Source organism: Peromyscus californicus, unplaced genomic scaffold, assembly GCF_007827085.1.
Source record: "Peromyscus californicus insignis strain IS unplaced genomic scaffold, ASM782708v3 Scaffold_8__1_contigs__length_139910024, whole genome shotgun sequence".
Classification (NCBI taxonomy): Eukaryota; Metazoa; Chordata; class Mammalia; order Rodentia; family Cricetidae; genus Peromyscus; species Peromyscus californicus.
Window position 1 is genome coordinate 14,556,416 of NW_026294606.1, and position 26,121 is coordinate 14,582,536.

Below are 26,121 nucleotides of genomic sequence, written 5' to 3' on the forward strand. Positions count from 1 at the left end.
CCATTGTGCAAGGAAACTCCTTAAAACTCAGAAAGTAAACAACTTCAAAGTTTAAGGAAGACCCTGAAACTGACTAGATCACACAAGGCTTCTCCCTTCCCAAGCATGAATAAGCTATAACTAAGCTAACACTGTCAGACAGAAAAGCTGCCTGAAGAGGCTCAGACAAGCTAAGTTGCCTAGAGAGATACTCTCCACATGTCAAGTTGCCTGCAGGTTCTATATTGAACTCCAAGTTTCTAGCTTTCATGAGAGCTTGTGGTGAATGCAGCTGTCTTCAAGCCATTCCTGCTCCTGAAAGTAATCTCTCACCCATATTCCTAGAAGTCACCCCAGTAAAACTCACTGTGTCACCAGAGAGAGAGGGGGGGGGGGGGCTTGTGGCAGCCAAGCAGTGGTGGCGCACTCCTTTAATCCCAGCACTCAGGAGGTCAGACTGGTCTACAGAGTGAGTTCCAAGACAGCCAAGGGCTATGTAGAGACCCGGTCTCAAAAAGCAGAAAGAGAGAGAAACTATTTTGGTTATCCAGGAAAGGGAGATTCCTTTACCAAGGTTAGGGGAGTATGTAAAATTAGTGAAACTTGAGGTTTATTTGGATATAGGAAAGTGGAGGAAGAGGAATCAGGTATATGATCAGGGTGTAATCCAACTGTATTTCAGGTTAGTTATTTACTGAGGTGACCACAGGCTAGCACAATCAGTTCTGCAGACAAGGGAACTATGGGCTAGAAAATAAGATCCATTAGAATGTGGTAGATAGTACTGAAGCCACAGAACTGAATGAACTCATCAACCACTGTGTATAATAAAGCTGTGAGGCAAGATTTATTGAGAATTAGGGCAACAAAAGACTTTAAAGCTTTCCAAACTAAGCACTTGCATGCATTGTTGACAGAAATGTAAAATGATAGACTTTATTTAGACCACTTTATCAAACTCTACTAAATGCTAAGCCATTCTGCTTCTAGGAATCTATCCTACAGAAAGTTATACACAGATATACAACAGTCTCTTATGTGGATGTTTGTTTTAACATTAAGAATTAAAAAATCACAAGTAACCAAATGATTGTTAACTTCTATAATATAGTAGAGGAATCTGGGAAACAGCGGAGTAAGAGACACCAGGAATCAGTCTTCCCACTTAGATAACAACTAAACTGACAGAATCTGTCTTATGTAACTATTTCTGAATTCTGGAGACTATTAAAGGCTTGCAACATCCCACAGGACGGCTAGGGTAGTAAATTGTGGTTAATTTGATCAATTTCAGCTCTTAGCACAGTAGCTGCTAACCAACCTAGCTCTATCTCAGATGTCTGGAACATGTTCCTGGAATAAACCAACGTTCCCTGTTATATATTGGGGATTTGTTCTCTAACTGCTGCTTCTTTTTCTTTTCTTTTCTTTTCTTTTTTTTAATTAAATAACGGGTTTTTGTTTTTTCATTTATTTTACATACTGACTGCAATTTCCCCTTCCTCCTCTCCTCTGAGTCTCCCCCCCCCCCCAACTCCTCTTCCATCTCCATTCAGAAAGGGGTAATCCAGCATGGGGAACAGGTTCCCAGAAGCCAGCTAAGTGCCAGGGACAGGTCCTGATCTCACTGCTAGGAGCCTTACAAAGAGACCAAGCTACACAACTGTCACACACATGCAGAGGGCCTACGTCAGTCTTATGGGGGCTCCCTAACTGTTGGTCCAGAGTTCATGAGCTCCCATAAGCTCAGGTCAACTGTCTCTGTGGGTTCCCCCATCATGACCCACCTGGCTCATACAATCCCTTCTCCCTTTCTTCAGCAAGACTCCCAGAGCTCAGCCCAGTGCTTGGCTGTGGATCTCTGCATCTGCTTCCATCAGTTACTGGATAGAGTATCTCTGATGACAATTAGAGTAGTCATCAGTCTGAATATAGTAGATGGCCAGTTCAGGCCCCCTCTCCACTATTGCTAGGAGTCTTAGCTGGGGTTATCCTTGTGGATTGCTGGGGGGTTCCCTGGCACCAGGTTTCTCCCTAACCCCCCCATGAAGATGTCTCTTTTGTTACTGTCCCCCTCCGTCCCACCTCCAACCTGCCTTTCCACTCAGCCCACCCAACCCACTCCCTCAAGATAATTGCTGCTGCTTATCATAAAGGTTCAGAGTCAGGATCCATTGTGGTTGCCTGTCTTAGTCAGGGTCTCTATTGCTGTGACAAAACACCATGACCAGAAAGCAAGCTGGGGAGGAAAGGGTTTATTTGACTTACACTTCTGCATTGTAGTCCATCACTGAAGGAAGTCAGAACAGGAACTCAGGAACCTGGAGGCAGGAGCTGATGCAGAGACCATGGAGGGGTGCTGCTTACTGGCTTGCTCCCCATAGCTTGCTCGGGCTGCTTTCTTATACAAACACCATCCACAATGGGCTGAGCCCACCCCAATTGATCACTAATTAATTAAGAAAATACCCTACAGGCTTGTCTGTTCACAGCCTGATCTTATGGAGGCATTTTCTTTTCATGTTTGTTTTTTATTTTATTTTTTTCCCCAAGACAGGGTTTCTCTGTATAGCCTCTGTACTGGGACTTGCTCTGTAGACCAGGTTGGTCTACAAACTGCTCAAACTCAAAGATCCACTTGTCTCTGCCTCCTGAGTGCCAGGACTAAAGACGTGCACCACCACAGCACCAGGAGCCATTTTCTTAATTGAGGTTCCCTCCTTTCTGATAACTCTTGACTTGTGTCAAATTGACATAAAACTATCCAGCACATTGCCCCTCCCTTCATTTTTTGCAAGCCCTTTCTTTTTCTGCTGAAGCCACTCATACACTCCTTTTTATTGTTGTTCTTTATTTGGGAGCCAAATACTGAAGACTAGGTCATTAACAAGTAACTGTAGAGGCTAGGGAGATGTTTCAGTGGATCAAGAGCTTACTATGCAAAGATGAGGACATAAATTCAAATCCCCAGCACCAAATAAAATAGCAGTGTACACCTGTAACCCCAGCACTGGGGATGGGAGGAGACAAGTGGACCTCTGGAGCTCACTGACCAGCCAGTCTAGCTGAAATAGTGAGCTCCAGGTTCAGTGAGAGACCCTGTCTCAAAAAAAATAAGGTGGGGAATGATAGAAACAGACGTCTGTAGTTGACTTCTGACTTCCACAAGCACACACAACTACAAGCTCACCTGTATGCACATGTACATACATACCATACAGAAAACATATTATCCACAAATAACACTAAGAAAAGCTAACTGCAATGATAAGCAAGGGTAAGAAAAATAAATGATAAAAGAGGTAAATATGATCCAATGTACACTTATACATATGTAGAAATGTTATAATGAAGTCCTTTACATTCTGTATAATCATTGTATGATAATTTAAGTATCCCAATATATAAGGAAAGCTAGAAATTGACAGTACATGTTCCAAAAAAGGCACCAGTTCTGAATACATCCAAGAAGACATTAAGTTTGCACTTCAGGCTGATCTTTGGTGCAAAGACAGCCTTCAACAGTAAGAAAAATAAAACATTTTTTAAAAATACAGTTAACCCTGGGGAAAGGGGGAAATTCTGATTTCCATTATTAGCACATTTTTAGCAAACAGTATTAAGGGGCTGTAGGATACTATCAAGCATACCAACATGCAACATAGAAGTCACAGGGAAGAAAAAGGGACAGAATGAATATTTGAAGACATAATAACTAAAAACTCCCCAAGTTTTATGAACATAAATATAAACATGCCCTGAACTACATATTCAGTTCAAAGACATTATGTCAGATTTCTTGGAAAAACGACTTTATCTGAAGGATGCTCAAATAATTAAGATGTGAGAGAGATCAAGTTTTTATGAACAAAACAGAAAATTAATAGAAATAGCAAATATAGAAAGCCAAAAGAAATTCAGCAAGGCTATATAGTAAGACCCCGTCTCAAAATAAAACTGTTGAAGGCTCTAGAAACAGACCAGAGTCAAAGAACAAATCATTTGGAGGCTAATTCTGTCTACTCATAGACTTTATAGAAAGATTAAGTCTTCCTTTCCCATTCCATGCCCTTCATTGTCGCTAATAGAATTGGCTGTGATCATTAAGTCTCCCTATTAAAAAATAGCAGAAACTCTTCCAGTAAACCCAAGCACACAAGAGTCATAGCTGAGAAGCACTGAAGAATGTCCCTTTGCTCCACATTCTCTCCAACATTGACTGTCATTAGTGTTTTTGATCATAAGAATGTGCTTGTCTTATATGTCATGAAGAATTGCAGAAACTCCCCAGGATCTGGGAATAGAAATGGGAGCCCTTTCTGTCTGCAGATTCTGTCCCACTTTCTTTTTCTAGGGTCTTGTGTTGCCTTATCTCTATACTTTGTGTAACTTTGCTTCATTCTCTTTCATAAAGTGCTGTCTTCTGCAGAACAGCCATCATTGTGTTGGCAGACGTGACCCAAAGGACCCACCTGTGTATCCTCAGTACAAACAGTGTCCCAGATAGGTGGTCAAGGAAGTTTCTGGTTTCTCCAAAAGATTTTCCTTGGGTCAGGCTTCCATCCCTGGTCCTGTACACTATGATCTGTGGGGTCAAGTTCAAGTACAGGTCATGCAGGTATTGCTGAATGGTAGTAATATAGGGAGGGTATAATGAAGTTACTGTAAATTCAGCAAAAGGCTGTCCAGGTAGATGGTCATATGGCAAAGCCTTTGTGGTGAAAGTTCTTATTGTTGAATAGAACTTTCTTGAGTAAACTTCCTGAGGAGACCATCTTTATATTGTTGGAGTGTGCTTCACTGTGTGGCCTAAAGCAACCTTTACCCCTATTAATCTGTCAGTGTTAGGACTTGATTATTTTTTCTTTACCTGGCATATTTATAACAGTATCTGTACGTGATCACAAGAACCTTCCACAGTTTTTAGCTCTATGTCATGAGAATTGTCCTTTAATTATATGCAGGTGTCTTCATTTTTTTTTTTTTTTGTATTTTGTTTTGTTGAAACATGGTCTCTGTATGACTCTGGCTGCCATGGAACGCAGAGATCACCCGCCTCTGGCTCCCAAGTGCTAAGATTAAAGGCATGCACCACCACACCCAGCTATATACAAGCTTTAAAGATTAGTGTTCGCTTTCATTCTTAGCAGTTTTTGAAAATCAGTTATTTGGAGGGTAGTTTAAAAGCATTAGTTATAGGTAGGTAACAGTTGGTTTTGCATTTAAACTAATTTCAAGCAGGCTTTAGTGAAACAAACAATATTTGCACTATGAAATCACCAGCACATGAGCTCCAGGAGCTGTGCCATCATCTGCTTATGATGGTATGCCATTGGTGTCTATAATTCATAACAGAAGTGAATTTTAAATGTTTACATGCTGAAAATAGCTTCTTGATTCCAGGAGAGGAACATTAGCGATGCTGAGCACTCAGCCGTGACCAAGCTCTCTGCTAGGACCTGGTGCTTTCTTAAGTTTGTCTCCTCGACCTCCTCACAAGTCCTACGGAGGCTTCCTGCCGGATCAGACACGGGTCAGACACTGATCGTACCACTGTCGGTGCCTCTACTTCAGGCTGTCTCAGGCACCTATCCTTGCCTCACCATTGCCATCCCCGCATCAGTCCCACCCTCTTTAGAAGGTGCCATTCAGATGTTTACCATCCATGTGATGCTGCTTTCCTGAACAAAGCCCTGATAGTGTGTGCACTCGGACCTCTGGGCGATATGCTGTGGCCGAAGTAAGGGTCTCTTCCCGAGCCCAGAGCTCATGGTGTTTGGTTAGTCTGGCAGCAGCAAGCCCCAGTGAGCTTCCCATCCCTGCCCCATAGGGCAGTGGAGTTACAGGCACTCAAGAGACCATACCCACCTTGTTCCGTGGGAATTGACAGCTAAACTCAGGGCTCCGTGCTTGGGCAGCCTAACCTATGCTCTTTCTTAACTACTGCGCCATCTCTCCAGCCTTTACTCACTAATTTCACTAAATTCCTTTTTACTTGATTTCCTTTAGCTTTTTCATTTGTAAGTCAATTACATTTATGAATTTCACAAATTCAACAAAAATTCCATAGGGGGAAGAAACAGCACCAGTTTAGAGAACACATGAAAGAATTTTTTAATCATTTGAAAAAATAAGCATCTATTAAGTGAAAATTATAGGACAATCTGGATAAAATTACAAATAAAAAGTTGTCAAAGTGTTCTATAATAAATAAAAACTCTTAAAGAAAGTGGTATTTTGTTTTTAAAAAGTTATAGAAACAGCCGGGCGGTGGTGGTGCCAGCACTCGGGAGGCAGAGCCAGGCAGATCTCTGTGAGTTCAAGTCCAGCCTGATCTGCAGAGCAAGATCCGGGACAGACACCAAAACTACACAGAGAAACCCTGTCTCAAAAAAAAAAAAAAGAAAAAGAAAAAGAAAAAGAAACAGATTGACATCTGTATATTTTTAAAAGGTCATTTGAATTTTTAAAAATTTAAGCCTAGTAATGGTGGCACAGGCCTTTGATCTCAGCACTCGGGAGGCAGAGGCAGGTGGATCTCTGAGTTCCAGGACAGCCAGGGCTACACAGAGAAACCCTGTCTCAAAAAACCAAAACCAAAAAACAATTAGGGATTAGTCAAATAGCAGGTTAAATATAGCTAAAGAAGAAAAGTAGGAGATAAATTTGAGAAAGCCCTAATCACAGTAACAAGAGCAAAACAAATCCTCTATGTCCCTCTGTACCTGTAGATGACCTTTACTGGACATTCAATCTACATGAAGTAATGTCATTGATCTTTGTGTCTAGCTTCTTTTACTTGGAATTGTGTTTGGGGTTTGTCGATGTTGTACTGGGCATGAGTACTTTGTTTCTTTTTATTGATCAGTGGAACTCTGGCTACTAATAAGCCACACCTGTTTAGCCACTCACCAGTTTAGGGAAATTAGATTATTTGAAATTGTCTGTAATGAATAACTACCATGAACATTCACACACAAGTTTGTATACAGATGTGCTTTATTTCTCATGGTTAGGTTTTTAGGAGTAGAACTTTTGCATGACAAACTTATATGTATTGCTTATGAAACTCACAGACCATTGTGATGTCACAAAAAATGACATAGTAGGGCACCCCAAGATCAGTTTCTCTGCTGAAACCACCACAAACTTTCAAATTTGACAGAATAAACCATGCCGAACCCTGGGATCAAATCAGATCCTTGCAGCAGCTGAGGAGTGCTGGGTGAGAGAGAGCCACTGGATTTCAGAGGAAAACATTGTCAATTCTTCTCCATGCTGGCAGTGGCCCTGAGGCTAGCAGCCCACATTCTTGATGCAGCTGGAGTTAGGGGACAGACACAAACATCTTTCCCATACTGTGCTGTGTATTCTGATCTGCTTTGATGGTTCCGCAGGGGAGCCATGCAGCACTTGGTCTGTCATACTTAGACCCCTGGCAGTAGCAGCTTTCTGAGATGTACAACTTCATGGCTCCCAAAGCCTGCAGGGGCAGGGACTGCTGAGAAGTCATATAGCGGCTAACCAGTCCCTCAAAAGAAAGAAAAACTGGAAAGAGGAAGAAGGGGGAGAAATAATGTTTGGAAGGGCCACTGCATACACAAAGAAAACCAGTGTACCATGCATGCCCAGGACTGATGCCTGCTAAGAAAAGACTAGACAGGGACCAGGCCTACCCCTCTGGGGTAAAGGCAAAGATATGAGCTATCGTAGCACCAAAAGGGTGCCCACTTCAATGCCAAGCTCCAAAGGCCAGGAGAATTTTGTTTTGTTTTGTTTTTCTTTTCTTCTGGGCTCCAGGCATCAAAGGACTCTGCTGGGTCATTGGCTATGAATATAACGGTACTCTAGAGACTCCATAGTGACCACATAGAAGACTACAGTCATAGTACATCAGGCTGGAAGCTGCTAAACATGCATATGTGTCTCTCAGTTGACCTTTAGGGCAAGGAAGACTATGATTGCCAGAGTCATCACACTCCAGTATTCCAGAGAAGCAGTTTAGTTCTGCTGCCCTCTCTGTCCACAGCGTCTGAACAAGCCCCTCACACTCCAGCGCTGTGGGTACAGCCAGTCTAGCTGTCGTGGCTTTCCCACCACTGTAACCCCTGAAACTGAACCAAAATAAACCTTCCTCATGAAAATTAAATGTAGCCCTGTATTTAGCAACAGCAAAAAAGAAAAAGGGAGAAAAAGCATAGAAAGAAACAAGAAAGAATGATCCATTCACAGGAAATAAGGTAGGAAAAAATGAAAATATCAACAAGGATATATGTTATTTTTTAAAGCATCTAAATGAAATTTATTTACATACAAATGAATATTTTTTCAGGCGTAAAAGAAATGAAATATTAAAGAGTCTAGAAAGCTTTGCTGAAAAAGCCAGACACTAAAAGTTGTGTATTTATGGTTCTGTTTCTATGAATTATGTAAGATAGATAAATTCGTAGAAACGTAAGTGAAGGGGCTGGCTGTGTGGCACAAACCTTAAATCCCAGCACTGGGGAGACAGAACCAAGTGGATCTCTGAGTTCAAGTCCAGCCTGTCTGCATATCAAGTTCCAGGACAGCAAAGGCCTCAACCTCCCCCAACCCCCTACAAAAAAAAACTGAAATGAATGGGTGTAGGCTACCGGGGGTTTTCAGAGGGGTGAGTGCAATGGACTAACTGATGAGTGTGACTTTTCTTTGGAAGTAGTAAACATGCTTTGGGAGTAGAGGTAGTAGGCGCTCAAACAGCACTCCGAATGTCCTAAGTGTCAGCAAATCGGTCACTTTAAATAGTTTATGCTATATGAACTTTATGAAAAGTAAAAGAACAAGCAGCTGTATGTCTAAAAAAAAAAAAGCCCCTTTTCTTGCACCTTCTTCCTCTCCATGCCCCAACCCCCAGGACATGGGCTCAGGAAAAAGCTAAGAGAATAATGTTACCAAGACCAACACCCTGGTTCTTCCCAGTCCAGCAGGACTCAAATGATGTTAACATTCTCTCTGAAAGAGGCACAGGGCAAGTGAGAACAAAAATTAGATAATCCCAAGGGTACCCCATGTGGAATTAAGTCACAGGGTCGGGGCTTAGATTTAATGATACAGGAAGCTGAAAGACTCACCCCACTGCAAATAGCACATTCCCACAGGGAAGCTCCCATGGAAGCAGACCTGTGTGCCGCTATGAATAAATGAATAGCTTACCTTTCCATGAAATTTAAAGGAATGATTTTCACTTTGCTTACCGTGTGAATGTATCATTTCAGAATGCATAATATGCTTTAAAAAGAGCAAAGGAAATATCTAATTGATTTTACAAAATAAAACATCTTTTCCATATTCTCACCTCTTTGTTATTGTCTGCCTTTTTATAAGGTATCCTAATAAACAATTACTTATACTTGTAAAGGTTTCATATGAAGTATCATATAGATCTATTTTTTATTTCCAGCTATTTATGATAGCTCAGATTGAAAGCCTATCTTAGCTGCTTTCTTTTATGAAATCGTCTTGTAATGCAAATGGAAAACAACCACATGTAACCAGGCATGATGCACTAAAGGAGGCAGAAGCCAGTGGGTCTCTGAGATAGAGGCCAGCCATGGCTACACAATGAGACCCTGTCTCAAGAAAAGGGGGGAAAAAAGAACTACACATTCTGAAGCTTTTCAAGTTTGTATTCTGTCTTATTTTGTGCTTTCTGAGAGTCTCACTATACAGCTCTATGGTGATATTTTATTTATACTGAAATGTGATTTTATTTGTATATTAATAAATAAAGTTGCCTGGGGGTCAGAGCTAATAGCAAACCATAGCAGAAGCTGGGCAGTGGTGGTACACGCCTTTAATCCCAGCATTTGGGAGGCAGAGCTAGGCAGATCTCTGTGTGTTCAAGGATACAGCCAGCATGGAGACACACGCCTTTAATCTCAATACCAACCATAGAAGACCTGGAGGTCTGTACAGACAGACAGACAGTAACGAGGAGGTTGGGTTTACAACCAATGAGAAGGCAGAATAGAAAGTCTGTAAAAAGGACAGACAGGAAGTAGCTCTCTTGGCTGAAGAGGACAGCAGCAGCAGTGAAGTGTAAGGTTTTTAGCTCTTAGCTCTGACCTCTTGGGCTTTCATCTCTGCATTGGCTCTGTGTTTCTTATTTAACAAGACAGTTACATCTACACAGCTCTGGCTGCTCTTTGAATTTACCAGTGTAAACCAGTCTTGCAATCATCCTCCTGTCTCAGCCTCCCAACTGCTAGGATTACACAGGCATGCCATGTCTGGGTGGCTATACTAGCTTTTAATTGTGGTATATTAATATGTTTTTAAATAATATATTTATCTGATAAACACAAACCACATTGTATCATTCCTACTTCCCCCTCCACATTCCTAACAAGTGGGCAGATTCTTTCTCTAAGTATGTGCAGGCTGGCTCCTCAGGAGACCATGGTGCACTTGAGCCCTTCCTTGCTGTGAGCTGTAATTAAGTAAATGATATGTCTATATGTTAATATAAGCTCTTTATGAGAACATCATTATCTCATTCTGTGGGACAAAAAAGACCCAAGTCTATTTGCAAATGCCCCTGAGAGAATTTTCAGTAGTGACTGGACATTCTGAAGAGGCATTGAGTGAGACCATCCTCTGCACAGTTTCCCAGTGGCTCTAATTCTGCTAAACTAACAAACTGTAACTGCTTGTTCTAAAGGCTTTTTGTTTTGTTCTCAGGCTCCAACTTTAGTTTCTCTTTAGTGTGTTTGCTTGTTTGGTAAAGAGCAGTAAAACATGTCTACTTAGTATTCAGTCCTTGTAAATAAGGAATGTCTTCTTCCTGTTACAAATATGTAAACAAGATTTGTATTAAAGATGCTTGATGTTTAAAACATAGGTTTCCTATTTGCAACTGAAGTATAACTTTTTAAAAATTGAAATCTTTCTTTTGGCTGTTCTTTCTTTAAGTGGGGGAAGAAAACTTGCAGCTTGACTGTCTTGGCCCACACTCCCTGTTTCCATTCCTGCTGCTGGCCAGGGCTGCATAAGCAGCGGTTGTTATGCAAGCCTCCAGGCCTCCAGGGCCTTATCCTTCCCAGACCTCAAATACAGCATCTGGCTGTTTCCAAATAGAGCTAAGAGCTGTACAGCCCTATTCTATTTCTTTGGTCAGCTTCGGCTTCTGGAAATTACTATGTCACTGCAAGTTTTTTTAACCCTACATTCCAAATGAAATATTGTTTAAATACATTATTTACTTTTAATTGACCCAAGCTGAATTATTAATAGAGGAAGGTTTTTAAAGACAAACAGAGGTTCAAAAATATTTAAAAACAAATGTCTACAACTAAAATCTTCATGTAACAAAGACGTCTAAGCTGTACTTCTTGTCCATTATTTAAAATGCAATGCAGCTAACTCCAGTTGAGCCAAAGCAGATGAACCGTAGCTCAAGATAAGAACTATAGAGCACTTTGTTATGTGCAGATGAGCCGACAGCAGGTAGAGCAACATTAAAGGCTCCATATGTTCAGGTAGTTTTGCTTGATATATTGAAATGCCAAGAGAATGGAAAAGCACAAGAAACATCCCTCAGAGCAGAGTCAAAGCTCATTGTGTATAAGCCATAAAACTTAGTGAGCAACATGCCCACCCTGTTGATCATGACGCAGATGAGACATGGAGACTGCTCCTCCAGCACAGTATCCTAGACCCATAGCACCTTGAAAAGTTGACAAAGAAGGGCAGTTGCAAAGACTGGGAAGTGCTTGGCACACATCACAATCCTGTAGTTATGTTTCTTTACTCATTGTCTGCTTTTTCCATCTAGTTTGATGTCTCATGAAGTCACATATGCTGCCTTTTGTCTTTTTACCTCTGGCAAAATAAAGCAAAGAAAAGGGCATATATTATAAATAGGCAGTTTATTAATTTTTCACAAAAAGGGTTTGTATAGCCACCACCCAAATCAGGAGACAGAAAGAGCAGTCCCCAGAAACACTTCCCTCCTCCCAGTCCTTGTTTCTGCTGGCTTCTGGTGGAGAGACCAACCTGATATACACCTTCATGGGTAGAAGAGCTGTAGGAGCACTGTGTGTAATCACAGATCATTTATCTCATCCTCGTAGGGAATTCACAAAACATCTACCATCCTGTTCCTAGGTCCTGCCCAGTTCTAGCTGTAATAAATAGTGCTGTGAGTGTGTAAGGACAGGTAGTTTGGCTTGAGTATATGTTGTCAGTTTCCCAAAGTAACTGCCAGTTTACTCAAACAGTGAATGAGGGTTCCAATTGTTCACGTGTTTCAGCACTAGTTTTGTTAATTGATTTTAGCCACTTAACTGTGTTGTACCTTTGTGGTTTAATTTGTGTCCCCTGATGTATTGTGATCGGTTCACATGTGTGTGTGTTAGTTTTTGTTGTTTTGTTGTTGTTGTTTGTTTTTGTTTTTTGTTTTGGTTTTTTTGGGGGGGTTTTTTGGGTTGTTGTTTTTTTTGTTTGTTTGTTTTTTGTTTTTTTTTTTTGAGACAGGGTTTCTCTGTGTAGCTTTGTGCCTTTCCTGGATCTCGCTCTGTAGCCCAGGCTGACCTCGAACTCACAGAGATCCGCCTGCCTCTGCCTCCCGAGTGCTGGGATTAAAGGCGTGCGCCACCATGCCCGGAGTCGTTGTTGTTTTTGAAACAGGGTTTCTCTATGTAGCATTGGAGCCTGTCCTGAAATTTGCTGTCCTCAAATTCAGAGGTCCACCTGCCTCTGCCTCCTGAGTGCTGGGATTAAAGGCATATGCCACCACCACCCAGCTTATTTGTGTTTTTTAATAAAACTCTTCATGGCAACATAGATGGTAGTAAAATCAGTTTGCATTAGCTTAAGCAGAAAAGGAATTTAAATGGCTTCCTCTAGCTCATGGTAGGGCTAAAGCTGGTGATACCTGACCAATGAGAATGTAGCACCCCACCTACCAGTCACTCAGCACACTTTGTTGACTCCCTTGCCTAACTTTCAGTTTCAGAGGCAGGTAAGTCTGCTTCCTAAGGGGCAGGGGCTGCACTACAAGGCACTGTTGATACAGAGGTAAGCTGGGTCCCATGAACAGGCGGGCAAGATCTGTGTCAGAAAAGAAAAGGCTGGCAAAGCCTTCTGTGACCACACACACACACACACACACACACACACACACACACACACATATATTCTGCTACACCATTTTAAATTAATACATCTGCCCAGACTTCTTATGTTGGGTAGGCCATGGATAGGGTGATCTAAAGTATATTACTTAGGATGCTTTAGGAAAACAAAGTCATTTTAGAACAGCCAAGGATTTTTTTTTTTGGTTCCCCTCATTTCCTCTAATTCAAGAGCTATTCCATGTTGAAATATGAATGGTTATAAAATATTTTATAGAGAAATGGATAAAGACACAGCAATCACTACTCTTCCATTATCTCCTTCAAGTTGGGAGGCCATAATAAGCTGCTCCTATCACCCTGCCAGGCCACAGTGAAGTCAACAGTGATGAGTGTTTATGGAGCTGTCTCTGTGGTCTGTGGCCAGACTGTAAGGCAGGGGCTACGCCAGGGCCCAAATAAACTGTTCTTAAAATTCTTTCAACAAAACATGGAAGCTACTTAGTAAAATAACGATGTATGCTACTTAAACTAGTGATAGTAACAGGGAGAGTGTAGGGAAGTAAGAATATAGTAAACTGGGACCTTTACTCACTAATCTCAAATGTGGTATGGGATCCTAGAAGTAAGATAAAGGAGCTCTGAATAAGGTGGGGACTTGTTATATTGTTGATGCCTCAATGCTGGTTCATTAGTACAGCCATCTATACTAATGTAAGGTGCTACCAGTAAGGTTTTATGCCCAAGCTGTGTACACTCTTGGTAATTTTTCTGTTAATGTAAAACTTCTGAAAAATAATAAAAATGTACAGAAAGCAGTAGAGAGAGGCCTTGAATGAAGCTCAAGGTCACCCTGGAGCTCCTGCTTTGGCAGTCCCCTTTTGTCTCCTGCATTCTACTTGCAGCTCAGCAAGGAAGGTCTACTGGGTCACAGGGAAGGAGGAGCAGGCCAGCTCAGCCACTGATTCCATCCTGGCTCCAGGACACTAAAACATCGTGTGTGAGCCGTGTTTGACTTAAAAACAGGCATACTTCTACATCTCTGCCTCCAAAAGGCAGATCTGACATGATTGCTTAGATAAAAAGATCTTTGAGCACTAGAACTGCTATGCACAGAGTAAATTTATCCTATCCTATAACCTCAGTGACCAAAGCTGTCCTCCTATCTGACTTCCTTTCTCCCAGGAATCCTTTTCTTTTTTCTTAACCATCAGCCAAAATTTAAGGATGGAAGAAGCAGGTAGATTTTTCCGAGTTCCAGGCCAGCTAGGGCTCACAGTGAGACCCTGTCTCCAAGACATAATGCCTAGGCAAAGACTCGGGAGAAAGAAAGGTGGCAATAAAATACTAGAACCTAGGAAGCAGGGGAGAGGACATCTTAAGGCCAGAAAAAGCCTAAGGAAAGCTCATTAATTTTGGAGATCCCACTGTACTTGAGGTGAGAGACGGAAGCAGGACAGAAGTTCAGAGTTTCTCTAAGAGGCAGAAAGGGTCTTCTCTACCCCACATTTCCCCAGCATGATGGTCTGCCTGTGTGGGAAAGATAAGAAAAGACAAGAGGCTTCTAGGCTTGAACCAGAATGGCTATTTTTATCACCTTCCTCTACATAGATAATGGGTGTTAATAAAAAGTAAAACATAGGAAGTACCTTTACTATATCTAGGCTCTTTTTAAATGTTATGTGTATGAATATTTTCCCTTTATTTATGTATATGTAATGGGAATTCGCTCCAACATTGACTTTGGACTATCTGCCCTGATAGAGGTGGCACTTATCTACCTAGTGACCACTTAAAAGAGAGGTTTAGAAAAGGGGTAATGCTCTCTTGGGTGGTAAAGACAGGATCAGGCCTCATGAAGCAGTGTGTGATCAGTCCTCAGCTTTCCAAGGATTCTGCAACTAGATTTACCTTACCCTGTATCAGTGAGTGTAGCAGGGTCCTGTGCTGTTGTTCCCTTTGGGGGAGGGGAACAAGTAGGCGTAGAGTCAACGACACAGACTCTGGGAGAATGTAGAAACAACAAGCTCAGTTTATTGAGGAAGAGGCAAGCCTTATATACCCTCCACCCCACCCTAGGGAGAGGGCTGTTGAATATGCATCTGCTGGTGTGACATGGCTGCCTCTCATTGATCCAAGCCATCTTCAGATCATGTTTCAGCTGCTGTTGCTAAGGTCCTTAGGCAGACCCATGTTGGCTCTCAGAAGGTATCTTTTTTACTTGTTTGGGCTGGCTGGCCCTCAAGCCTGTTAGTGATGAGTCATCCCACAAGTGAGTCTGTTTTTCCCCATAGAAACCCCTTAATAAATTGATCTATATAGACCATTGAGGCTCACATTACATGTATATATGTGCCTAGTGCCTGCAGAGGTCAGAAGAGTGTGTCCAATCCCCTAGAACTGTAGTTACAGGTCATTGTGAGCCACCATGTAGGAAGTTTAACCTGGGCCTTTTGCAAGAGTAACAAGAGCTTTAAACCACTGAAATATCCCTCTAGTCCCCAGGCTCTTTTAATTTTTTTTTATGATTTATTTTTATTTTATGTGTATGAATATTTGCCTGCATGTATGTCTATGTACCACATGTGTTCCTAGTATCCAAAGAAGCTAGAAGAGGGCGTTATATCCCCTGGAACGTGGTTTACTTTACCATGTTGGTTCTGAGAACCAAATCCAGGTCATCTGTAAGAGCAGCAGGTGTAGCAAGAACATGAGCTCTTAATCTCCCAGTTATCTCTGCAGCCTAAGATTCAGGCTTTTTAAGGTTGGTGTTTGTTCATATTACTGGTTGGCATTAGATGGAGAATATATGAACAAAGCTTTTAAAAGGCAATCACATTTACTAACAGAAATGTTTTTGTCTGTACTGCCTCCCCTACCATCAGAGTCCGTTACTAGCATAGCATGGAATTGTATTACAAAATGATTGTAAAATTTGTAGCTTAACAGGGCATGGTGGCACATGTCTTTAATTCTAGCACTCAAGAGGCTGAGGGAGGCAGATATCTGTGAGTTCAAAGCCAGCCTGGTCTATAAAGCGAGTTCCAGGACAGCTAGAGCTGTTACACAGTGACACCCTCTCTCGAAAAACCAATAATAATAATAATAATAATAATAATAATAATAATAATAATAATCACCATCCTCATCCTACTGACTCCAAAAGTTTGTGATTCCATAAAAAATTAAATGATCAATAAATAATAACTTCAAATATAATACCTTGACTGTTGAGCTGGTCATGGTGGCACACACCTATAATCTCAGTACTTGGGAGACTTAAGCAGAAGAATCTCAAGTTTTAAAGCCAGCTTAGGCTGCATAGCATTCTCATTCTCTCTCTCTCTCTCTCTCTCTCTCTCTCTCTCTCTCTCTCTCAACATAGTGCTCATAGTCTTAGCTAAAACAATAAGACAAGTGACAAGTTACAAGTGAAATCCAGGTCAGAGCAAAAAGCTCAGAAAAGGAGCTGGGGAAAAAAATTACACACACCAGAATGAGCTTTATTAGGAGAGTTTTGAGACCAAAGTGAGTCCCTGAGCAGCCCTTGAGTAGGAAAGCAATTATGAGAGATACAGCATCCATCCCACCAGAGATAGCTTGATGTGGCCTTGAAACAGGAAAGAACCTTCCTTCCAGAACCCAGACAGGAGCTGCATCAGGAAAGATAGCCACCATGTATAACATGCTGGGGACCCTGAAGGAAGAAATAGGTTCTTCAGTTCTCTTCAGAACACCCCAGAACAAAGGGAATTTTCTGGTTTTATAAGTTTTCAGGGGACAGTGAGAAATTCTTACTAGATAGAACCATCGGTTTATCTTGCAGTTACAAAGGGCAGAAGCTGGGTTTGCTTTTCTACTGAGATCTGTGTGATCCAACCATCACAGCAGTGACTGTCATTTCTTTCTAGTTATATGGTGGGGGCAGGTATGGCCTAGTTTCTGGGAGGGAAGAGTGTTGTACAGGATTATTTTAAGGTGTGTTACTTTTGTCTATGTTACATTTGTTTAACTGTGAAGCTGTGTTACTGTGCCTGTCTAAAACACCTAATAGTCTAATAAAGAGTGAACCAATAGCAAGGCAGGAGAAAGGATGGACGGGGCTGGCAGGTAGAGAGAATAGATAGAAAGAGAAGAGAGGGAGGAGAAGAGAAAGATCTAGGAGCAAGAGACAGAAGAGGACATCAGGGGCCAGCCACCCAGCTACACAACCAGCAACAGAGTAAGACAGAACGGTGTACAAAAAATAGAGAAAGGTAAAAGCCCAGAGGCAAAAGTCCAATGGATTAATTTAAGCTAAGAAAAGCCGGCAAGAAACAAGCCAAGCTGACGCCAGGCATTCATAATTAAGATTAAGCCTCTGTGTGTGATTTATTTGGGAGCTCAGTGGCAAGACCCTTAAAAGAGCAAAAACAAGCAACAGAAGAGAAAGCTAGAAAACCTATGATCTACAGAAGGAAGAAAAGGGATATAATAAATAGGAAAGGAAGAATTCAAAGTATCTAATTGCAGACATGAGCCTATATTTAAAAGACCCTAGATTACACACTTAAACACTCTCTCTCTCTCTCTCTCTCTCTCTCTCTCTCTCTCTCTCTCTCTCTCAGGTCTGATTAATACTTTCAACAAAATTATAGGATACAAAATCAACATACCGAAATCAGTGGCCTTTCTGTAATAATAAATTTTCCAGGAAAAAAAATACCACTCACAATAACTTGGGGGGGGGGCTACAAATAAACCTAACCAAGAAGATAAGACTTCTACAATGAAAACATGAGGAGATGGAGAATCCTTCCATGACTGTAGACTGGCAGAATGAATACTGTAAAAAATGGTTATATTATGAAAAGTGCTCTCTAATTCAATGAAATCCCCACTAAAACCTCAATTATGTTCTTAACAGAACTAGAAAAAGAATATCTAAAAAATGTATATGGAAGCACAAAAAAAAAAAATCCAAATACCCAAAGCAATCCTAAACAAAAAGAGCAGTACTAGAGTCATCACAATGCCTCACCTCAAACTATACTACAGAGCCATAGTAACAAAAACTTTATGATACTGGCACAAAACAGATAGACTAATAGAATAGAATCTGGAACTCAGAAATAAGCTCATAACACTACAGCCACTTCATTTTCAACAAAGCTGTCAAAAGCATATATTGAAAAAGCCTCTTTCCATCCCATAACATCCACTGGGAAGTTGTAGAAAAATTATATTGCAGTGTTTGTTCATTTTTAGGACTCGGCTTCCCTTTGTTGCTTCTGGTTCTGATTTCTGAGCAGGGACTTCATGGCTGTAGTCTCACCTTGTGATCTGTGCCATCAGCAGCAGCTCCTGACTTTCCGAGAAAATCACTAAACATTTTCAAATTGATCTGAGATGGAGCTGTTTGAACATGGGCATTTTGAAGACCACAGAGGTCCTGTTTTTCTAGGCAGGTTAAGAACAGGCCAGCTCTCATCTCTCTCGTCACCTGACTAAGAAGGGGCCAAAAGGAGGGGAGCACACAGGGTAGGAGATGGGCTTCATCCCCAGACTCTAACAAAGATAAAGTGATTTCTAGTTCAAAAACCCTCTCTGAGTGTCTGCTGTGGATGTGAATAAGAAAGTGGGACAGAAGACAGAACTTGTTTTCTCTGTAGGTGTACTGCTTACTATGTCATAGAAAAGGCAACTTTGGGTCTCTCCCCTGTGAGTGGGTTTAGGCCAAGGGAAGTCAGAGGACAAGACACCTATAAGGTGTTCACAAGCTAGCCTGGCATACTGTCTTGCCTCCTCACACAGAAATCGAGAAATCACTGTATCAAAGATTGTAGACAAACAGAGGCAGTTTAAATAGGAAATTATAAAAATCCCTTTTTGGGCCGGGCGGTGGTGGCGCACGCCTTTAATCCCAGCACTTGGGAGGCAGAGGCAGGTGGATCTCTGTGAGTTCGAGGCCAGCTACAGAATGGGCTACAGAATGAGTTCCAGGAAAAAGGCGCAAAGCTACACAGAAAAACCCTGTCTTGAAAAAAAAAAATCCCTTTTTGAGGAATTTTTGTAGCTTTGCTTGAATTAGAATGAAATGTGCCCCACTCCCCACCAAAACCTGAAGGCTCTAAGGAAGTAGAAACCAATGGTTATGGAAACAAAGGAATTTCATCCTAAGGGGTTATGAACCACTTGGTAACAATCAGAAGGCACAGAAATGGCACCTGTAGGGGGTGTTAAAAGGAAAGAAAGTCCACCTTAGGCTTGAGGACAGGCCAAACAGAGCTCCTGCTCCGAAGAGCTTTGACTGTTCTGTGCATCCCAGTGACTGTAGCAAGGGGCTATGCTTTGATGAGTTTCCCGGGGCCAGTTCCCAAAAGAAAACGTTATGGAGAAAATAGACTAGACTAGACTTTGTACACAGAACATGGCCTCATCCCCCCAAGGCCAGGCCATCTCCAGCCTCTAGTTGGCAGATCTGAGTCTTAGGAGCATCTGAACTGCCTGGAGTGACAGAGGCTCCTCCCAAGAGATACCCACAGTGCCTTCCACACAGGACTAGACTGACTCGAAGGGCTTTTTGGCAGAGGGGCCTCTGTGTTCTTCATTTGGGACCTCCAGTCAGGAAAGCCAGATCTTTGACTACATAAAAAAGAATTTGAGGACAAGCTAGAAAAAAAGGTAGAAAGAAAAGGGATAGTATGAGCTTAAGATTTTTGAACATAGACGCTTAGAGATGCACACTCCAGACATGACTGTGGGCTTCTTAAGAGAGTCATACTAAGGTGTCATTATAATGGCTATAGGAATGATTCTGTGGCTTTCTAAGTTATACTGCTAAATAGATATAATTTACAATAAAATTTAAAGGTTAAGCAAAGTGCTAATATGGTTAAATTCAAGGTCACAATATCCTGTAAGTAAGCATGGTTTGTTTTCAGCATCCATGTTTGAGATTTTTTGTTGTTGTTGTTTTTTTGTTTTTTCAAGACAAGAGTTTCTCTGTGAAACAGTCCTGGCTGTCCTGGAACTCACTCTGTAGACCAGGCTGGCCTCGAACTCACAAAGATCTGCCTGCCTCTGCCTCCCGAGTGCTGGGATTAAAGGCATGTGCCACCACCATCCAGCTAGAGATGTCTTTAGGAAGGCAAGTTCCTTACCTCTCTCCCTTAACAGTTCTATTGAAGCTTCTTAGACCTGAGCCAGTGGAAAGCACACTCAACCCCAGGACAAAGGGCAGCTTTCCCTTCCTCTTAATTCACCTTGTTTGTATCCTGCCTCATATCCACTGTGGTGTCTTGAATAAGAATGGCCCCTATAGGCTCATATACTCAAATGCTTAGTCATTAGGGTGTGACACTATTTGAGGAATAGGAAAAGTGGCCTTGTTGGAGGAGTGTGTCACTGAGGGTGGGCTTTGAGGTTTCAAAGACCCATGCCAGGTCCAGTTCTCTCTCTCTCTCTCTCTCTCTCTCTCTCTCTCTCTCTCTCTCTCTCTCTCCCTCCCTCCCTCCCTCCCTCCCTCCCTCCTGCCTGCAGATAAGGATACAGAACTCTCAGCTACTTCTCCAGCACCATGTCTGTGTACTGCTGTGGGATGGTCTGTATGTCAAATGTGTTGCTCTGATTGGTCAGTGTACTGCCATGTTCTCCATCATGATGATAATGGACTAAGCCTCTAAAACTGTAAGCAAGCCCCCAATTCAATGTTTTCTTTTATAAGAGTTGCCTTGATCATGGTGTCTCTTCACAGCAATAGAACAGTGACGAAGACACCCAACCCCTGAGCACGACTACCATAGCACAGTCTCTGTGAACTTCAGTGAATGTGTGTAACTGTGCCAGTGAGGTATCATTGTGGGTACTCAGAGCTGACTTTCAGGTCATTTTCATGCATCTTTAAGTCCTTTGAATGTTTTCACCTGTCCTTAGCCTGGAAGCCATACAGAACCCATCCCAGGACGACCGCATGGGAGGACTTGCAGTCTGTAGTCTCATTTGCATAGGATTAGCTTTTACTCTCCTTTACCCTGACTAACCCAGCCACCAGCTGGTTAGTCATGTGTACTTTCTTGTTCTTAAGATTCCCCAAGTCTTCAGTTTAAAAATGTTGTTGCAATATAATTCCAATATAGTACATCTCTTCCCAATCTAAGCTCCCCCAGTTCTTCTGAAATCTGTATAGACACAGGAGGTGCATAAGAGGAGGGGAAGAGACCAAGAGTGTGAGAGTGGGGTCTACCCTTTGGGTTCTGCACTTGGAAAATGTTTGGCAACAATCCCAGATAAGGTTCCAGGCCATCTGCAGGGTTAGATGACCACAAGTCACACCTAAGTTGGACAGGGTTCCCCTGGAACTTTGGTTTTGCTCATGACCATTGGTGCTGTGATGACATTGTGACTTTCCTGGGTTCATGGCCCATGAGCCTGGAATAGAGATTGTTCTAGTTGTCTGCATCTGTGAGCAACACTTGGTGTATGGACCTCCTCTACTGTTCCCAGTTATTTTCATGGATGGTTCCAGCAATGGTCCTGAGCAGCTCTTTCTCAATGCCCTACTTCCTCTACTGATGACATCGGACCTCTGTTGAGAGTCAGATGAGTGAGGTGAACCAGTGAGCAGCTGTGCTCCATTGTTCCTACAACTCAGAAGACTTGGTGCAGACTTTGTGGCTGGGCCAGTGTTTTTGTGTCTCGGATCACAGGACCAAGTCCAGGAAAGTTAGGATAATATGGTTTGGAGGATGTAATCTGGAAACACAGCTACTTCATTCAACTCTGTTTGTATTGCTTCATGGAATGTTTACTTGAAAAAATATAGTTCTAGAGAAAAATGGCTTAAAAGCCCTGGGAATAGTCAGTCTTTCCATTCTCTATGTAATCAAAGGACTTACAGGCCAGCACCATCTCTACGGTCTGTCAGCCAGGGCAGGGGTCAGCACTTGAGTTGGATTGTATGTGTAGCGCAAATCCTAATTGGTCTTGATAATAAAAACCTGGACCCAGATATTGGGGTAAATGCTGAAAGATCAGAGATCAAAGGAGCAAGCCACAGCCACCTCTTACATTGCCAGCTCCTCAGCCTGAAAGGGGGCTGAGCTCCTGTCTCCTCCCACCTTAAATTCCTCTCTCCACCCAGCCATATCACTTCCTGTCTCCACCTCCCTAGTGCTAGGATCAAAGGTGTGTGCCACCATTACCTGGCCTTTATGGTTAACTAGTGGCTAGTTCCACATTCTGATCTCCAGGCCAGCTTTATTTGTTAAGAACACAAACAAAACACCACCACAGGTATGTACTGTGCTTCCCTTTGGGTGGTTGTGCTAATCTGAACATTTCCAAAATGGGCTTCTGATACTGGAGGTGTTGCTTGGGTCATTTCAGAAGACTGTGGTGAGAGGATTTCTTCTCCAGAGTTACTCTAGAATTGCTAACCCTTTGCTTGCTATAATGACAATCTGAAACACAGCCATGGGAGCGTGAGCCTGATTCACATGCCACACTAACTAAAAGGATCATGGTATCTGCCAGCCTTGCCTTAGGCCCAGAGTCACATGAGCTCCTGACATGACAGTCACATGTCAGATGGATGCTACACTGTGCCTGCTCTGTCGTGTTTAGTTTCTGATTTGAAGTCAGTCTCTTTCACTGCCTCTCCAGAAGTGCCTTTAGGACCTCAGAGCCAGGGGTGAGGTGCATCAGACTTTCTGGTGTTTGGGAAATGGCCAAACAAGAGGTGAAGAGATGTCTTTAGGAAGGCAAGCGCTTTTCCTCTCTCCCTTATCAGTTCTATTGAAGCTTCTTAGTCCAGAGCTAGTGGATTCACCAAAATGAAAAGAGGTGTCCACCAGAGATCATACATGTTTGTAGCATCTGTGTGCACAGGCAGGTACAGAAATGGCTGTTGGTGTGTGTACAAGTGTGCCTTTCCTTACTTTTTCCACTCAGAGGCTGTAAATGAAACTCTAAGAACAAGGCTGTCTTGGTTACTAATCCTATCACCTCCTTGGAGAGTTGCTCTTGGGGGCGGGGGTGACGCACCACATGAACCACAACCCCATAGCACCACTGTTTTTTTCAAGTGATAAGAACTAAGAAGCAGGTTGTGACAGGTGGGAAAATGAGGCTCATGATAGTGATCTAGGTCATGAAGAGAATAAGTGACTGGATGCTTCTACAGTTAGGAAGAAAGGTAGAGAGCCAGCCCGAGACACAAAGAACATCAGAAACAGAAAGCCTCTTCTGGCAGCCCTCGTGGTGGTTGCCATTGCTTCTGGGTATGGCACTAAAGCCAGAATGAGCCACAGATGCCAGCTGCTGCACCTAAGCCATCCAGATGTGGGCTTGTGTTAGAGTCTGCAGGGATCTAGGAGAGGGGACACTATGGGCAGCTGAGACACTGGAAGGGGACACATTCTGGCTTGAGCAGTGCAGAATATAGGAAGTGTCCTTAAAGGGAAGCAGGGTAAGGAAGGGTATAAAGTCAGCATCTCCATGTCCATATGCAATTTCTGTCAACTCAAAACTATTCAAACTGAACAATAGCTGAGGCTAACAGTTTAAAAGTGACTTCTCAAAGTTACCCAGCCAACAAATGACTAAGCTGGGAACCAAGGCTCATTATCCCCAGCAGAGAGGCTGTACTGGCCCCCTAGCCCCCCCAGCAGTCACTGTGGTCTGAGTGGGACTCTTATCAAAGCTCCATTACCAGTCATCTTGACTGCAGTTTAAATTTGCATGTGCTTAATGACCAGTAATGCTCCTTTCCTGCCATATGCTTATGTGATCATCTTTATCCTTTGTCAGTCATTTAAAAGTGGGTTGTTTGTTCTTTGAGACAGTGCAGTCCAGGCTGGCATCAAACGTGTAATCTACTTACCTCAGCCTTCAGGTGGTAGAAAGGTTGAGATTGTAGGTGTGCATCACCACATCCAGCTGTTGATCTATTAGTTGTAATTTTGTTGTTTTTCAAGACAGGGTTTCTCTGTGTAGAACTCTGTAGCCCAGGCTGGCCTCAAACTCATAGAGATCCATCTGCCTTTGCCTCCCGAGTGCTGCGATTAAAGGCGTGCGCCACCACTGCCCAGCATAAATGTTCTTTTTTAACATCTTTTTGTTAATATTTTCACTCAATCTAAGGCTGCCCTGTGTCTTTACAATGACTTTTTAAGAGTTCCCAGTTATGATTAAACCAAGTTAGCAAAGAGACAATTGTATCTCTCCCATAGTCACTGCTTTTCACTTTGTATCTGATAAGTCTTTGGCTAGCCCTGATTACAAAGATTTTCTACCATGGCATTTTAGGTTTATAACTTAAGTTCAGCTCTTTATGTTATGTCTCTGACGCACATATTCATTTAAACTTTTGTGTATGGTGTCCCTTTTTATATGAAGATACCCAGTTGTCCTAGTATTAGTCCCGGAGAGTCAGGAGAGTTTTGCCCACAGTAGAAGCTTACTGAGCACACGTCTCTCTGTAAAAGGCTAGCTTTCAAAATAGCAAGTGACTGAAACGTAAACAGAGCTAGGACAATGAAGAAGAAAAAGGGTTCAACAGTTGGTTCTGGAATGGTTTATAGGCCAGAGGATAAAATTGTCTCCTTTCACACAGAACATAACAAAAGTTTGTCAAAGAGCTAATTTTAAGACTCAAAACACCTCATCAACAATTAAACATATATATATATATATGAATCATATATGATCTTGGGACTGGCTCACTTGGTAAAATACTTGTCATACAAGTATGAGGACCCCAAAACACACATTTTTTTAAAAATGTGATGGCACATGCCTTTAATCCTAGCACTTAGGAGGCAGAGGCAGAGGCAGGTGGATTTCTGAGTTTGAGGCCAGCCTGGACTACAGAGTGAGTTCCAGGACAACCAGGGTTACACAGAGAAACCCTGTCTTGAAAAACAAAACAAATGTCTGGGGGCTGGAGAGATGGCTCAGCAGTTAAGAACATTGGTTTTTTGCAGAGGATCCAGATTTGATTCCCAGCACCATATGGCAGCTAACCATCTGCTTTTACAGCTCTAGGGCCAGGGAATCTGATGCCCTTTCCTGACCTACATGGACATCAGGCGTGCATGTGGTACACACATGCAGGCAAAACAACCCATACACATAAAATAAAAAATAAATCTGTTTCTTAAAAGCTGCATGTGTGTGGTAGTGCACACTTGTAATCCCAGCACTGCGGAGACAGAAACAGGAGGATCCCTGGAACCTGCTGCCAGCATAGCTAGCTATATGGCAATCACTAAGTCTCAGTGACAAACCCTGTCTCAATAAACAGGGTGGAAGGCATAATCTGTGTGTGTGTGTGTGTGTGTGTGTGTGTGTGTGTGTGTGTGTGTGTGTGTGTGTTTGAGTGCATGCATGCCAGGGTGCACAGCTTTCAGGACTCAGTTCTCTCCACCATGTGAATCCCAAAGATTGAAGTCAGGTGTCTTTACCCACCGACTCATCTTTCCAGCCTTCAAACTCAAAACTTTATGCTTCAAGTTACACAGCTAAGAAAGTAGGACTGGGTCTGGTGGTGCACACCTGAAATGCAATGCAGCACTCTAAAGTGAGACCCTGTCTTGAAAAGAAGGTGGGAGATAATTTTTGAATGTCATATATCTGTTAAGTGACTCTAGACTATTAACTCACAGCTAATAGGATGCCTTTAATTTCAAAGAATGTTTGGTAGGTAATAGTTGGCAAAGATGTAGGGAAATCAAAATCTAGCTGCTAAAGGAATAGCAAAAGTAAATCATCAACCAGTAAAGTTTGGTAGTTCCTCCAATGGCTAACAGTGCAAACACATGACTTGGCAGTTTCCTGAGGTGTATAACCAAGAGAAATGAAATCAGATGTTCACACAAAAATTCATACAAAAGGCTGGAGAGATGGCTCAGTGTTTAAAAGTGTGTAGTGTTCTTGTAGAGGACCCATTTGGTTCCTAGCACTCTTATCAGGTGGCTCACAACTACCTGTAACTCCAGCTCCAGAGAATCCAATGTTATTAGCCTCCACAGGTACCCACATACATGCATAT

General features: G+C 42.3%; 2 protein-coding genes across 2 annotated transcripts in view; one reads left to right on the forward strand and one right to left on the reverse strand.

Annotated features, from left to right (window-relative positions):
- The window catches only part of Cenpp (centromere protein P), a 214,727-nt gene that overhangs the window by 182,491 nt on the left and 6,115 nt on the right, over positions 1-26,121 (forward strand). The window lies entirely within an intron of this gene.
- Ippk (inositol-pentakisphosphate 2-kinase) overlaps positions 6,477-26,121 on the reverse strand; it is a 71,281-nt gene continuing 51,636 nt past the window's right edge. The window contains exon 13 of the mRNA XM_052727296.1: positions 6,477-11,838. Within this exon, the coding sequence (XP_052583256.1) occupies positions 11,754-11,838 (85 nt within the window). The 3' untranslated portion in view covers positions 6,477-11,753. The remainder of the gene's footprint in view (positions 11,839-26,121) is intronic.